Source organism: Thalassophryne amazonica, chromosome 15 (genome assembly GCF_902500255.1).
Source record: "Thalassophryne amazonica chromosome 15, fThaAma1.1, whole genome shotgun sequence".
Taxonomy (NCBI): Eukaryota; Metazoa; Chordata; class Actinopteri; order Batrachoidiformes; family Batrachoididae; genus Thalassophryne; species Thalassophryne amazonica.
Window position 1 is genome coordinate 19,295,020 of NC_047117.1, and position 16,352 is coordinate 19,311,371.

At 42.6% G+C, this 16,352-nt stretch overlaps 1 protein-coding gene across 4 annotated transcripts in view; it reads left to right on the forward strand.

The window, feature by feature from the left end:
• Nucleotides 1-3,803: 3,803 nt before the first annotated feature.
• limch1a (LIM and calponin homology domains 1a) overlaps nt 3,804-16,352 on the forward strand; it is a 58,682-nt gene continuing 46,133 nt past the window's right edge. For 3 of the 4 annotated variants that reach the window (XM_034189284.1, XM_034189286.1, XM_034189285.1), the window contains exon 1: nt 3,804-4,101. In XM_034189284.1, the coding sequence (XP_034045175.1) occupies nt 3,988-4,101 (114 nt within the window). In that variant the 5' untranslated portion in view covers nt 3,804-3,987. The remainder of the gene's footprint in view (nt 4,102-16,352) is intronic. The other variant, XM_034189287.1, reaches the window with a different exon arrangement.

Consider the following 16,352-nt stretch of genomic DNA (forward strand, 5'->3'; position numbering starts at 1 on the left):
CACAATAGTACTTTCATGGACACGAGATAGTAAACGAGACTCGGGAATAAAGTACCTAACTATATTTGAAAAATATCTGAATTCAAACAGGCAGTTGACTAAGGAAGACTGAGGTTGTGTGAATGGTTTTAAGTGGTAAGGAGTCACATACTGAGGAATAATCACTCGTCTCAGATGAGTTGAGCAACAATGTCAATTAGCTTTGTATTTTTTGTTGTATTTGCAAAGTACTGCAAGCTTCAGTGATCCAAAACTAGCTGGACCTTTGAGTGGAGCAGAACAGAATATTTCATTGGGAAAATTTCAAATGGTACAAGCAGAGACGTTTCCAAAAATACTCGAGACATTACTCTGCTTGTTGTCGAAATCCTTCTTTCATTGATAAATAGGCAGACTTGCCCAATATTGATCTTACCGTCAAATCATCTGCTATTAACCATGTGGAGGTTCCCAAGCCATTTCTCAACTCAAGCAACATTACTACAGTGTGCCGTCCTCAAATATGTAGTTCTTGGTCACGTTACCTGTCTGTGTACTTGGACAAGAAACTTCAATTGCTTTATCACAATATAAGGTAAAATATTCATACATACTCGTACATCTTCATCTGCTTATCCGGCATCGGGTCGCAGGGGTAAAATACTCATGAAAATTCCATTTTTAAAAAATGGTTATTTGATTCTCAGCTAGAAGATCTTGACATCTACTGAAGATGGCAGACAGACATACATCAACCCCTGTAAAACTAAAGTGATGTGCATCAGCTCAACACACACACCAGTCAGTGTCAGAATTTAGTGATCTGGGAAGCTTATCAATATAGATACCTGCCAGCAAAGACATCAAAGCAAGATGAAGGAACACTCAGTGCATTTACCAGACAGGGTGACCAATATACGGTTTCCAAACCAAGACATGGTGGTATAATAGTTGTGTGAAGTCTGTCTTGTCCAAAGTGACATGACATTACTGGATGTTTTTTTTAAATGGATGTCTAAGAAGAATATGTGGGATAATCAGTCCCAAAAAAGGTCTCCAATGAGCTCTACTGGAAGAACAAATCTCATGGTATGGTGTGAAAATTAAATATCAGCACTTGAGGTGGCTAGGACCAGATCCCAATGGTAACAACGGTTACCACTGGGATACCATTGGGAGCCCCTAGTTGCTCCCGGTGTGTCGTGGGCACCTTGCATGGCAAAAGCCTTACTTCGTGAATGTGAGGCAGTGATGTGTAAAGTGTTTTGAGTGTCTGATGCAGATGGAACAGCGCTACATAAATGCAGTCCATTTACCTGTCTATTTAACCCTTAGGTCAGGGGTGGGCATCAGTGTGCCATGAAGGGCCAAGACGGTGCAGGTTTTACCATGGAGCAAGTTCTGGTCATCTGTGAAATCACCTGCTGAGGTGATTGAAAGCAAGAAAAACCTGAACCAACTTGGTCCTTCATGGAACACTGATGCCCGCGGCTGCCTGAGATGGTCTACAACTGGAAACAAAGACATCCTAAAACAACATGGAGAAGAGCAGTGGCCGAGTTGTGCTCCAAAAATGCACCTGTGTGTACACATAACTCTGCAGAAGGCTTGACAAATGTCCTTTGGCAAGGATGGGTTAAATTGGGGTTGCTCTGCCTAGGAAAAGGGCACTGTCCCACATCCATTTATAACTGGTCCAGAACGTGCTGCACAAACCTCTTCAAAGTATTAAACCCTAATCAGCTTGAAGTAGTTTATCATTAGAGTGGAGGAGTGTGCTAGTTGACTAAAGTTATGTAATGGCTTTCAGTTAAAGGATGCATACAACCCTTTCAAGATCATGCTCTTGCAGGCAAAATGTGGCTATGCCAATCTGCTGCAGTACAAAGCTGAACATCTTGCCATAGACTCAATCACTTGTTTGCAAATCTGCACTGATGCACCAGGGAATGAGACCTTGTAAGGTCATTCTAACAAACATATTCTACTCCCTTGGTGTAAAATATACTAAGCTTTGCTCTTCATATTTCTTCTGATTGCCACAATATTTTGCCACGTTTTACACCAGATGCTGTCACTAATGAAACCCCACGGTACAAGTAAATTGTGGTACAGGTGGGTTTAGAGCTCTGACTTTGAGGCTATAGTGTCAATTTCACAGTTAAAAGAGGAAACGTTACTGTAATAGAATATGCTTGTCCTTGCAAATCACTTCTGCCAAAGGTGGTGTTGTGAACGGCCATGCATGACTGAATGCTGGCCTTTGGTGGCTGTTTACACCTGTCTTATGGACTGAAGTTGACCAGCATTGGAACAAGGTTTGTTTTGAAGTGTGGCCCTGCAACTAGGGAAATATACACATTTCCATAGTGATGGTCCAACCCAGATGCGACTGAGCCTAGAGTGGTCAACACTGCTTCTGCACAAAGTTAACATAAAGCTTTCATGCATAGTAAAGTTTAAAGTTGAATTTGCATTTAACTTGGTATTGTAGTGCTTAAAGGTTTCTGAAGGTAATCCATTGTCTATGTGGTTATATCAGCTATTGATGAATGACAGTTCTTAATGCAGTGCTGTCTGAGGGATCAGAGATCATAGGTGTTAAGTTTGTTTGTGTCCTTGCCCTTTACTCACTGAAATTCCTCCAGATTCCTTGAATAGTTTAATAATATACACTGTAGAGGGAGAAATGTGAAAATCCTTTCTAATCTTTCTGTAATTTTTGACAAACTGCATTTTCTGTCCATCTCTTCCTCAAAAACTGTCATGGACAATGCTTTTGTACAAATCATGATTAAAATCTGTTATCACCTTTTTCAAAAAATACTGTATCATTAAAAAAAAAAACCTCATTACTACCTTTAAATTGACCCCATCCCAACATTGTTGGACGTGTTGCAAACCAGAAATGCAGGAATGTAGATTACCAAGTGAAGTTGACCACACAAAACATGAACGATCTTGTCTACAGCGAAATAGAAGTCAAAGTACAAGGGGTGATTGAGAAGTTCTGAACCTGATCCTGATGCTGAAAAAGTAAGGTGTGGATGTCCTTTTTTTTTTTTTTTTTTTGCACTGTGAGAAACATTTTTCAATATTGCACCAGTGAGTCAAAATTTCACACATTCTTGAAAAATGTAATTTTAAACTTTATAGTCTTGTTAAAATATTTCAATTGATTAGAAGTAATAACACTTTCAAAAGAACTGCTTCTGATTGTGCTTACAAATAAAATATTTTAGGTAATTTTAAACTTAACACCACCCCTACCAAAAATTGAAAAGCAGACGTTTGATTATTTTTGCAGTACCTGTAGTACCTTCATGGCCCACCAGGGGGGACACGGCCAACACTTTGAGAAAGGCGCTGATACTTTCAACCTAATTAACTTTGGAAAATGACTAAAGGTTTGAAATATTTCGAAAGCTAAATGAAAACATTAAATACAACCCTTGCTTGTGAAAATGACACTGTTTCAAATTATTTATAATTAGAAGTGATTGAACAAAAAGTTGGGGTGGGCCCCAGAAGATTTTCCAATTTCAAAGTGCGCCCCTGGATTCTTAAATTTGGGAACGGCTGGTGTTGAGTATTTCGGGAGTGGTTTAAACATAAAATCCTGTCCTCTGTGTCCACAAACATCTACTTCCATCTGAACTTTGAAATAAACCTCGTCTTTTGCAACCCCTCAATCTCGTTCCCGCTCCTGTATCTCTTCCATCTCTTTCGACCCCCCCCACGCAGATTCCAGTCTGCGCGTTCCCGCCTCTGGAAATGCGCGCTCGCGCGGTCAGAGGACAGCCTCGCGCGGCTCGCCGGTGAATCCTTATTTTAGCACCTGGCGCGCGAGTCTCTCTCCTGCATCCTCGTGCCCACGGTGTGCGCGCGCGGAGCACGACACATCTACGGCAGGCAGTGCGCACGGAGCTGTGAGTTTGAGAAGGCGGATAACGGGTCACCCGCAGCAGGGACCGCAACAGAACCCCGCCCGGTGTTGATTCCTGCCTGATGGCGAGTCCCGCTGCTGGTTGCGGCACTCCGAGCGCCCCGCGGGACGAAGCGGAGTCGGTGGAGCCGAACCAGCCCGAACCAGCGTGTCAGGAGGCGCAGAAATGGATCGAGGTAAGCCAGAGGCCTGCTGCGGCAGCACCGGACACCGACGGGTCACACGTTTGTGTCCCATAACCCCGGATACGAACACATGACACGGCGGCAGCGCGGTGTACCGTCACCTGTTGGGGGGCAACGCTGATCTCAGGTTACAGCTAGGGATAAAAAAAAAAACATGACGTTTAATTTAATTAAACTGTCTTGCGCGGAGGGGGTGTAAAAACTTCAGAACCACGCCGAATTAAACCCACAAATGTTACATTTTGTGTGGAACGCCCCCTTTTAGGGCGCGTGGGGGATTCCGGTGTTGCACCAAATTATGTTACCCATCAGATTCTGTGACGTAGTTGTTTATTTTGAGGGATGGCTGCTGCAAAAGCGGTGTCGCCCCAGTTTTTAACGTTGATTCTGTGAGACCAAAAATGGGAAAACACTCCATTGATCCGTGGTGTTACAGGTGTGCAAATGAGCATTCTGATGGAGTGCATAATTCTGCAGGTTTATAAATTACCAACACTCTGCCAACACGTGTCTGATGGTGATCAGATTTCCAGCCTGCATACACTTAACTGTATGGTGGTGCTGAAGATTTTCTGCAAACACCGAATCACAGCATTGAAATCTTTACAGATCTAGCTGTGGATGAACTATAGATGTGATCATGCTTCATGCAGTTTGCATACTGGAAATATTGCTGAATTGGACCATGTCAGTTCAATTTGTGGCCAGTGGTTGCGCTTGGTTTCAGTGCAGAAGGTTCCGGGTTCAAATCCCACCCCGCCACATTTCTCCATGTAATGTGGAGTTGCGTCAGGAAGGGCATCCGGCGTAAAACCTGTGCCAATTCATATGCAGATCCATGTTGGATTTGCTGTGGCAAGCCCGTGTGCAAACAAGGGAGCAGCCGAAGGGACTTACTTTTACTAGTGGCAAATCACAACAATGCTGCGTCAAGGCACTTCACATGGGTAACAGAATTTTGCTGCTGCACAAGATTCCATGAAGTTGAAGTATTGTTTAAATTTTCAAACTTATTATATAGTTGACAAAAATTCAACCTTATCTTGAATCCTAAATCAATTAAGATGAATTAATTTGCAAGGTTGCTGGGCAGGTGGTGTAGAGTGCCGTAACTACACCAGAAGTGTGTGTCATCCTTCTCGAAATGGTTAGATTCAGGGAGTGTCAAAAATCCGTTTTTGTCTCGGTTCATAAACTGTACACAACATCTAAATCGCCATATACAATGATTTTTAGGTCATATTATACAAGTGGGGGCAGCACAGTGGCTTAGTGGTTAGCACTGATGCCTCACAGCGAGAAGATCATGGGTTCAATTCTCGTGGCCTTTCTGTGTGGAGTTTGCATGTTCTCCCCATGTTTGCGTGGGTTTCCTCCGGTGCTCCGGTTTCCTCCCCCATCAAAGACATGCGGGTTAGGTGGATTGGACTCTTTAAGAAATTGTCCGTAGGTGTTGTGTGGGGTGTGTCTGTGTTTCTTTGTCTATTTGTGGCCCTGCGACAGACTGGGCGTCCTGTCCCTGGTGTACCCCTTCTCGCGCTCTATGACTGCTAATGTACCATGCTAATGTACTAATGTACCATATGAGAAGTCAGTGCTCCGGTGTTTCATGTTGAGTGAAATTTTAGTGTTATTTAATTTGGTATGTTAGCAACCGTTGGCATGTGATTGGCAGGTATCAGTAATTTGCCAATGTTAGCTCCTCTGATGGTGCTGCCAGCAGTTACTGAGGCAATATATATTGTGTTTATGTATGATTGCTGATGACATTGTGATCTGTAGTGAGATCTCCACTTTAGACTCCTAGGAGTCTAAACTGGAGACATGGAGATACACTCTGGAGAGAAGGGGAATGAAAGTCAATCAGAGAAAGATTAAGTACCTGTGTGTGAATGAGAGGGAGGCTGGTGGAACAGTGTGGTTACAAGGAGTAGAAGTGGTGCAAGAAGATGAGTTGAAATACTTGGGAGTGAAGTGACTTGTGACAGGATATCTGCAGGAGTTAAGGGGAAAGTCTATGAGACAGTAGTGAGATCAGTTATAGCTTAGAGACAAAAAGACAGGCGGCAGAGCTGAAGATGCTGTGATTTTCTTTGGGAGTGAGGAGGATAGACTGGATTAGGAATGAACATATCAGAGGAACAGCTCAGGTCTTACGGTTTGGAGACAAAGTTAGGGAGGCAAGACTGAGATGGTTTGGACGTGCGCAGAGGAGGGACCCAGGGTATAAACTGCATCTGGGAAGTATTCACAGTGCTTCACTTTTCCACATTTTGTAACGTTGCAGTCTTATTCCAAAATTGAGTAAATTATTTTTTTCTCTCAAAACTCTACTCACACACCTCTAATGACAACATGAAAAAAGGGTTGTTTTTTTGTTTTTAATTTTTGCAAATTTATAAAAAATAAAAAAACTAAGAAATCACATGCACATACTGTAAGTGTTCACACCCTTTGCTTAATTCTTTGTTGATGCACCTTTGGCAGCAGTTACAGCCACAAGTCTTCTTGAATATGATGCCACAAGTTTGGTGCACCTATCTTTGGGCAGTTTTTGCCCATTCCTTTTTGCAGCACCTCTCAAGCTCCATCAGGTTGGATGGGGAGCGTCAGTGCACAGCCATTTTCAGATCTCTCCAGAGATGTTCAGTCAGATTCAGGTCTGGGCTCTGGTTGGGCCACTCAAGCACATAGTTGTCCTTGAGTGGCCCAACTCAAGGACTAGTTTCCCGAGCCACTCCTTGATATCTTGGCTGTGTGCTTAGGGTCATTGTCCTGCTGAAAGATGAACCGTCATCCCAGTCTGAGGTCAAGAGCGCTCTGCAGCAGGTTTTCATCCAGGATGTCTCTGTACATTGCTGCGTTCATCTGTCCCTCAGTGCTGACTAGTCTCCCTTTTCCTGCTGCTGAAAAACATCCCCCAGTGTGATGCTGCCCAACCACCATGCTTCAACTGAAGGATAGTGCCTGTTTCCTCCAAACATGACGCCTGGCATAGCACACCAAAGAGTTAATCTTGTCTCATCAGACCAGAGAATTTTGTTTCTTATGGGCTGAGAGTCCGCTGCCTTTTGGCAAACTCCAGGTGGGCTTCCATGGGCCTTTCACTAAGGAGAGGCTTCCATCTGGCCACTCTAAGCCATACAGGCCTGATTGGTGGATGCAGAGATGGTTGTCCACTGGAAGGTTCTCCTCTCTCCACAGAGGAATGCTGGAGCTCTGACAGAGTGACCATCGGGTTCTTGGTCAGCTCCCTGACTAAGGCTCTTCTCCCCTGATCACTCAGTTTAGATGGGCGGCCAACTCTAGGAAGAGTTCTGGTGAATCTGAACTTCTGCTCTTTATAATGATGCAGGTCACTGTGCTCATTGGGACCTTCAAAGCAGCAGAAATGTTTCTGTACCCTTCTCCTTTGTGCCTCGAGACAATCACGTCTCTGAGGTTTACAGACAATTCCTTTGACTTCATACTTGGTTTGTGCTCGACATGCACTGTCAACTGTAGGACCTTATATGTAGTCAGGTGTGTGTCTTTCCAAATCATGTCCAGTCAACTGAATTTACCCCAGGTGGACTCCAGTTAAGCTGTAGAAACATCTCAAGGATGATCAGTGGAGCTTCATGGCAAAGGCTGTGAATAATTACGTACATGTGACTCCTTAGTTTTTTATTTTTAATAAATTTGCAAAATCTAAAAAAAAAAAAACTTTTTCAGATTGTTATTTTGGGGCATTTTGTGTAGAATTTTGAGGAAAAACATTGAATTTCATCCATTTTGGAATAAGGCTGTAATATAACAAAATCGGGAAAAAGTGAAGCGCTGTGAATACTTTCTGGACGCACCGTATACAGAGAAGGATGCTGAGGATGGAGCCACCAAGCAGAATGAGAAAAGGGAGGCCAAAGATGAGGTTTATGGATGTGCTGAGGGAGAATATGCATGTAGTTGGTGTGACAGAGGAAGATACAGAGGACAGGGTGAGATGGAAATGGTTGACCTGCTGTGGTGACCCCTAACAGGAGCAGCCGAAAGAACAAATTTATGTATGTATGGTAAATACTGTCAAATTCAAGTCTACAATCTAAATCATCTTCAAAATTAACTTTGGTAGCTAAAAATTAGAGCCCGACCGATATATCGGCCGATATAAGCCCTTTTCAAAGTGAAATTTTGCCGACAGAACGCCGATAATTTCTCATAAAACAGAACAGTTACTGAAATAATGTTTGTGTCGGCAATGTAAATTGTCCTTGCAAAACCGTTTGTCCATTACATGGAGCTCTGATTCCGTTCAACTGAGAGCTGCTTACACCCCTGCTCAAATGTTTCATCACCGTCACAACTGCACCTGATCGCTGACAAAAGCATACAAGTAAGTTTATAAGATCTATATCCTTATCCTGAACCTATATTCAGTGCAGCAACAAGAGGTACAAGATCAGATGTATTTCACAACTCTTTTTAAGGATATGTATTTACTAATTTCACAAAGGTTTAATGCTTGATTGCATTTTTTTAACTTGAAAATTCTTCTCTGTTATAAAGTTAATCAATATGAGGACAAAGCTTCAGCTTTTAGCTCATACCTTTTTTGTTAAGGGTCCAAAAAAGAACATTTTATTCATTTAAAAAAAAATATTGGCTGATTTATCGGCTATCTGCAAATCAGCCGATTTATCGATTATCGGCATTTTTTTCATCCAAATATGGTTATCGGCATCGGCCTCAAAAAATCCAAATCGGTCGGGCTCTACTAAAAATATAACAAAAAAGACCTCTACACATGTCCTATATGGCACCACAGTCTCATTTGAAGCCTGTGTGATATTGCGGGATTTGACCTCCGCTCCCACTGTGCAATATATACACAGCATAACTTCACATAAAAAAACGGTGTGCTGTTTTGTTTTCGGCTGCAATCACAGAAGCAGTCGCAAAAGTTTTTTTTTTTTTTTTTTTTTTTTCTCGGTTCCCAGTGGAGAAGGAAAAACTAGGCAGATGGGAGACGCCGTGTCGGTAAGTGTTGGCCTACACAGCTAATCAGAGGAGCTGCATTCTCTCACCTGCAAAACCGCCTTGACATGTTTGAGCTCCAGGTCATAAACAAACCGCAACACATGTCCACTTTCCACCACATCGGAACTTTTTCTTTGCATTTTCACTTTGTTTGCATGTAATTTGCCCACAAATGCAGAGAAAATAGTGTTTTTTTTTTCCCCAGAAGTTGAGAAATTAAATCATATGCGTCATATTTTACCCCTTTCGTGTCTGCCCTCAAACGAGACTGCGGTGCCCAATAGCTCCTCTTCCTGCTCATAATCATGATGGGTTGAGTAGAGGTGTGAGTTGGTGACAGATCCTTCTTTGGTGGAAGTCTGAGAATTTAAATGTGCTTCTGTTCTGAACACACCATTATTTATTTATTTTCAAATTTCAGTCCAGTATTGTAAGATTTCACAGAAAGGGCCAGAATTCCTCTAATCATACTCTGATGTATCTCAAAATTTGGTATAACAGCGGTTACCATGGTTAGAAAAGTGGGTCAACGTTCATGCACGAGATGCTGCTTTACCATCATTTGAATGCAGCAGATGCGATTATGATTTGTGTTTTAGTCCGTCGGCTAAAAACTCCTCTGACTGTGTGTAAGCCTGAGCGGTGAATCATGATTTGCCTGCAGAGCTGCATTATGACCTATTGCTAGTTTGCTGTGGCTGTCAGGGCAACAATTTCCTGTCTAAAATATGTTGAGATTTGGACGTGCTGCATATCAAATACTGAAAAAATACTGACTTTCAACATCCTATTTTACCAGAGGACACACTTAATCTCACTTGATTGACATCCTTTTTGTTTATGCATACTGTTTTACTGCACACTGTTAAAAGCTGGGGATGGCCACTTGAGTTTAGTCAGTCAAATTGGAACCCCATGTTAAAATGTACAACTTCACAGCAGAAATAATCAATGTTTGCAGCCAGACACAAAGAAAACTGTTTGGTCTATATAATGGAGGTCTATGCCGGATCACGGTATTGAAGTATTGGTATAAGATGTCCGGTATGCATACTGGCAATCCCATTCCCATATTTTGGATAGATCAGCGTTGGCTGTGGCGAGCAGAAAAAAAAAAAAAAGTTTGCGCCATCTTGCTGCGTCGCATATACAAGTATCAAGGTAGCTATGAAACACTTTGTAATGTCAGACTGGCAATTTACAAAACACAGTGAAGTCCACTTATTCTTTCACAAGTCAGAAATGCAGTGTTAGAGCTTTACACTTGCACTTGAACCAGACATATGGGGTGAACTGTTCGGGCACCCCTTTGCATACATCGACTTTGAGCGGGGGTTTAAATCCTAATTTCGGTCTTCCTCCTGCTTTGACTTCCTGCCTGTTATTTTCGGAGTGGTAAGTCTGACTCTATTTCTAGGTGTGTATTTACATGCCGTCACAGGTGGGGATAATTCAGGGTTGATCATGTCACCCTATGCCCTGTGCATAACTTTCAGTCGGTGCATTTTTTTTGCCTCTGAGAGACTGCACCCATGCAGTCATCTGTCCGCGGTCCTGCTCACCCACTCCTCAGACACGCCCTGGTTGGGTGACTTAGGTTGCTATAGGAACACAACATGGACAGACTCAGATGTCACTCTTTCCAGGGGGCAGTAGGGTATATATCACCACACACAATCGACCAGGAAGCTGGCCTGGCACAAACACGACTCTTTAATCTGTTTGTAGAAGAGACAGGCATGGATTAGTGTATCTGAAATACAAAGTTACAGGTGTTTTTAACTCTGTGGGACATGACATTCTCCAGGGTAAAGGCGCAGAGAGATTAACTTTATCACACAGCAATTGACCGCTGCAGTCAGACGGGGAGTTTGTCTGGCATAGAGGGAATTAAGGAATGTGTGTGTGTGTGTGTGTGTTGTGTGTGTGTGTGTGTGTGTGTGTGTGTGTGTGTGTGTGTGTGTGTGTGTGTGGTGTGGTGTGTGTGTGTGTGTGTGTTTGTGTGTGTGTGTTTGTGTGTGTTTTTGTGTGTGTTGTGTGTGTGTGTGTGTGTGAGAGAGAGTGAGCCAGATGTCCCAACCATTCAAGGCAGATTATTGCCGACCTTTCTACACATCCAGCTGTCTGTCTGTAAAGTCAGACAGTGAGAGGGTGAATTTATCGATTTTTATCGGCACGGTGTCTTCGTGGTTAGCACTGGTGCCTCACAGTAAGAAGGTCATGGGATGGCTTCCCGCCCTTTCTGTGTGGAGTTTGCGTGTTCTCCTCGTGTCTGCATGTGTTTTTTCTCCAGGGGCTCCGGTTTCCTCCCACAATCAAAAACATGTTTATTTAGGGTCTGCTCCTTTCTCTGCCCCTGACCAAGGCAGCGTCTCTACATCTGTTGTTGGTCCCCAGGCCCCTCTGGTGTTCATTTCTAATTTCACCTTGGTTTGTAAGAGTTATGGCATTCACAAGATGTGCTCAATATGTGCACGATTGATGTGGTCTCAAAGTAGAATTCCACCAGTTTCACTTTTTGCCGGATTGTAAGCGGCATCCTCATTGGATCAGTGTCAAACTACATCAGAAGAAATTCTGGCACTTTTTGGGACACCCTGTACAATGACAGTAAAGAGGCTGTTCTACTTCTTCTTCTTCTTCTCATTCTTAATTTTTACATGCAAAATTCTGTAATGTCTATAAATGTGCAAATGAACTTGGCTAAGGTACAGCTTATGCCTAGAAGGGCATGGGTACACGTCACTTCCAGTGAAGTGGCGAATCCGAAGGTGAGAATTCGTGGTTCCGCGACTGGCTGCTTGCTGGAAACGCACTCGGGCTGTGTTGATTGTCTATTGAAATCAGCTGGTTTGGTTTTGTCTCGAACTAGCTTCTAACAGACAGCTGTCATTGCCTGGAATGATGAGGTTTTTACACCAAGCTGACCTGCAATGAGCCATTGTACATTAAATTGACTTTATTGTATTTGTATTGAGTTCAGCGATGTTTTCAGTGGCCAAAAATGGCCACCAGAGGGCATCCGGGGTAAAGTCCGCATCCTCCTATTTTTTTTTTTTCGTAAAGCTTATTTTATAATATATTAATGTTTGTTTTTTTTTTTTAAATCACTTACACATAACCAGTGTGATTGGGTTCCATGATATGGATTGTGTAATGCTATCAACAGCATGAGAAATCAAGCCAGAAATATTCTTCTGACATAATGGTAGCACAAGGGAAACGTAATGCAGATAAAATAATGGCAAATACCTCTTAATTTGAAAATTAACAATCATTTGGGGCACCGTTGAGGTTGAGATGATCAAAGTGCCATGTTTCCCTGTTCTGCGGAGCAACACCCATGAGACAAAACACCTGTTAAATACTTTTCTTATAGATATCTAGCTTGCTATAATTTTTGCTCAAAGACGCCCATTAACAGTCACAAAAAATGTGTTTAAACTGTGGTTGTGTTGTGTGAACCAGCAGACTCGTTTAACAGCTCTTGGGCTGGAAACCGTCAGCTGTATGTGGCAACACTGATGATGATCATGCATGAGTACTGCTACCAGAATATGGGACAAAGTTTGCGAGAAATAAATTAATAAAATAAAAATAATATGCACGATGCACAGGATGTGTATATGCGTGTTGGGGGACTCAAAAATATTTTTATCTACAAAAGGAGGTTCCTACAAAAAGTTTGGCAACCGCTGCCTTAAAAGGACATTAACATATTTTAATGACGTATACACTCTGAGTACCCTCAAGTTCTTTCAGGTTGTTATTAATTTTTCAGTATGTAATCAAGTAGAAAAGCTAATTTAATAAGAAAGCATGCCCCTTTTTAACTCCTCATGTTCAAAATTGATTTTTTATTTATTTATTTTTGGTCACATTAGATAAATGTATTTCAAAAATTTCATACAGTGATTTCACTGGCATGCCAAATAATATCCACTGTTTTATGCGCATTAACTATTTTAAAACAAGTACAGTAAAGAAAATGGTTTTTGGGTTTCATCTGGAATAGATATCAGATCTCAAATACCAAGAAGATTTCTGTCTGTTGTCTGATCACCCTGGTTAAATATTTAGAGCCAGATTAAAGTCATCCTTCAGGGCACAATACAAGATTAAGACTTTATCTCTCTGTGTTTACCCCTTACCATGTCTGATTTATCTGATTGATTTTCTTTCTCTCTCTCTCTCTCTCTCTCTCTCTCTCTCTCTCTCTCTCTCTCTCTCTCTCTCTCTCTCTCTCTCTCTCTCTCTTCTTGTCTGTCATGTGTCCTTCAGTTGACCAGATATCAGGGTTGTCAGCAAAAGGTATCAGATGTCAGAATCTCACCTGTTCAGATTTTGATGCCTGTCAAGTATCAACATGACAAAAGCTGTTCTGTCCCCCACCCTGATAAATAAATGAGTAACCCCCACGCCCTCCCTCCTGAGATATAGTTTGTGCTTTGTTCATGAAATGCTCCCTCACTGATCGTGTGATATAAGGGTCAATTGACTGTCTGAAACTCTTGTAAAACAGACCAGTGTCCATAAAACCTGTCACACACCACATGCATGGTAGCTGTGTCGCTGATTTTCACAAGAAGGGAGGAGTGGGGACGAAACATGATAGTGCTGTGCATCTCCCCGTAATAAAAATGATACACGTGTATACGTAAGCAGCGACACGATTCAGTAACGATACTTTTTAGTATGGATCAATTTGATTCTGATACGATGCAGTCTGATTTAATTGTTTGTTTAATGTAGGTACACATGCATATATACATACATCTTCAACTGCTTAGCCGGGATAAGGTTTCGGGGGTAACAGCTCCTGCTGGGAACCCCAAACTTCCCTTTCCCGGGTCACAGTAACCCCCTCGTCTCTCTATAATCTCTCCACCAGTCCTGGGTCTATCCTGAGGTCTCCTCCCAGCTGGACGTGCCTGGAACACCTTCCTAGGGAGGTGCCCAGGGGGCATCCTTGCCAGATGCCCGAACCACCTCAGCTGACTTCTCTCAATGTGAAGGAGCAGCAGCTCTTCTCCGAGCTCCTCACGGATGACCGAGCTTCTCACCTTATCTCTAAGGGAGACACCAACCACCATCCTGAGGAAACCCATCTCAGCCGCTTGTACCCGCAGTCTAGTTCTTTCGGTCATGACCTTACCCTCATGACCATAGGTGAGAGTAGGAACTAAGATTGACCAGTAGAACGAGAGCTTCGTCTTTTGTCTCAGCTCCCTTTTGTTACAGTACAGTAGAGTGACTGCAATACCGTCCCTGCTGCACCAATTCTCCGGCCAATCTCACGCTCTATTGTCCCCTCACTCCTGAGCAAGACCCCGAGGTACTTGAACTCCTTCACTTGTGTGATGTGGGTATTCATTTCCAAATTGTTATACCCCTAAAAACTTGTCTTAAAGTTTGGAATTGTTTTAAATGTGAACCCCTTCATGGTTCTGTGGTGATGGATGGACAGAGTCTTGTTCAGTCAGCCGTTGTGCAGTGTTTGAAACGGTGTAAATCAGGGCTGCAAACCACATGTGGTCACCTTTGTTTTGACTCTTATGCAGTGGTAGCTGGTGTTAAATTTTCAAGGGGGGATATTACAGGCTGGATCACGACTGTCCACAGGAACCTGATCCTGCCTGTTTTCTCCCACGCATCCTGAGATCAGCCAGTGATGACTGTGGGAATTCTGCCAAAAAATATGCACTTCACATTTTGATTATACAGAAATATCTAATTTGTGCCTGTGCAGTGTTTGTTTGAGTGGGAATGCACAATATTTTCGACGCATGCCAGCGTATGTCTCATATGTCCCGCATATTCGGGCCATAAGTTGTAGGTAAGTTATGCAATTGTTGACACACGTTTCTTGTAAATAGCTCATAAGTGCGTCCATTAATACTGTCCACTGATTGGCTGAGCAACTGAATGGTGCAGTCATCATGCAAACAGTTCAGAGTGTTTCAAATATTAAAACCATTCACTCACAGAGTAAATATAAAGTCTTAATCTTACCTGTTCGTTTCAGTCAGATTCATCATCGCATCCTGATGAAAACTTGTCCACATAAAGTGTCCTGATTGTGGAAAATGACATCTGAAAATACTTTACTTGCTTGTCGTGGCTGAAGAAACATAGCATTTTAGAAGAAGTCCCTCTGTGTTTTGTGCATCTCTCAGCCTGAACGAGAGGACACCAGCGCTTTGTGTCACAACAACAAAATTCAATTATTTTAAAAGTTAAGAGTCACAGCGGCTCATTCATGCACGCCAGCATTTATCACAGACATCAGTTGACTCTTCAGCATTCTGCATGCGATGAATGTAAATCCCACTAGGTGAGTTACCTGTTCCATGCATGGGTAATGGAGAAGAATTTCGTGCACTGGCCTGTTCAGATTGTAATTAAAGTGCACCCTAGCCAGCTGCTACTACGTAGTAAGTAAAGTGTGATGCTTGCTACCTGACCTGAGTACCACGTGAACTGTGAAAATAAGGGCTCCAGTGAGCGGGTCGTGATTTAATATATAAGGCTCATATATCAGGTTTGTGCATGTACACTTTTAACCTAAGGGCCCCAGTGACCTCCCCCTTGGTGCCCCCAGTCACCATATCAAGTTTGGTGTGGATTGCTTAATTACTTTGGCTGTGCATAGCGAACATACACGCACACATACACACATGCACGGTCAGCTTTATATATTAGATGATCCACCAAGACAAAAATTAAATTAAATTTAAAAAATGCTAAATTACTCTGTTTGGCTTCCACGTGGAGCGGAGTCTGCACAACAATGTACACATGCTCAGTGATGTGTTTGTCAATATTTGTGTTATGCCTGCCAAACCAAAGGGTTCTGCCGGCGATGGAAACGCAAACCAAGCATCTGACTGTTTTGACCTGGACCATACTGTGCTGTACCGGTACTGCTAGGTTGAAACGGGGCTGTCAGCATGTGGCTAAATCATCATGGTGTGACAGCTGCATAACCATGATGCATTTTTCATAAGTCGGCATACGTTGGCTGAACCGTCAAGATATGACTGGGCCCTAAGGTTCACAAGCTACTGATAGCTGCTACAAATGCTAATGCTATTAGCATCTTACCAACAACCTCAGCTAACAGGCTAACATTTATTGAGTTGTTTGTTAAACCATATTTTGGGGGGTTTCACGGTGGTTCCCATAAGTGTTTGGTTTAGTGTGGGCATTAAAAATTATGACCCGCT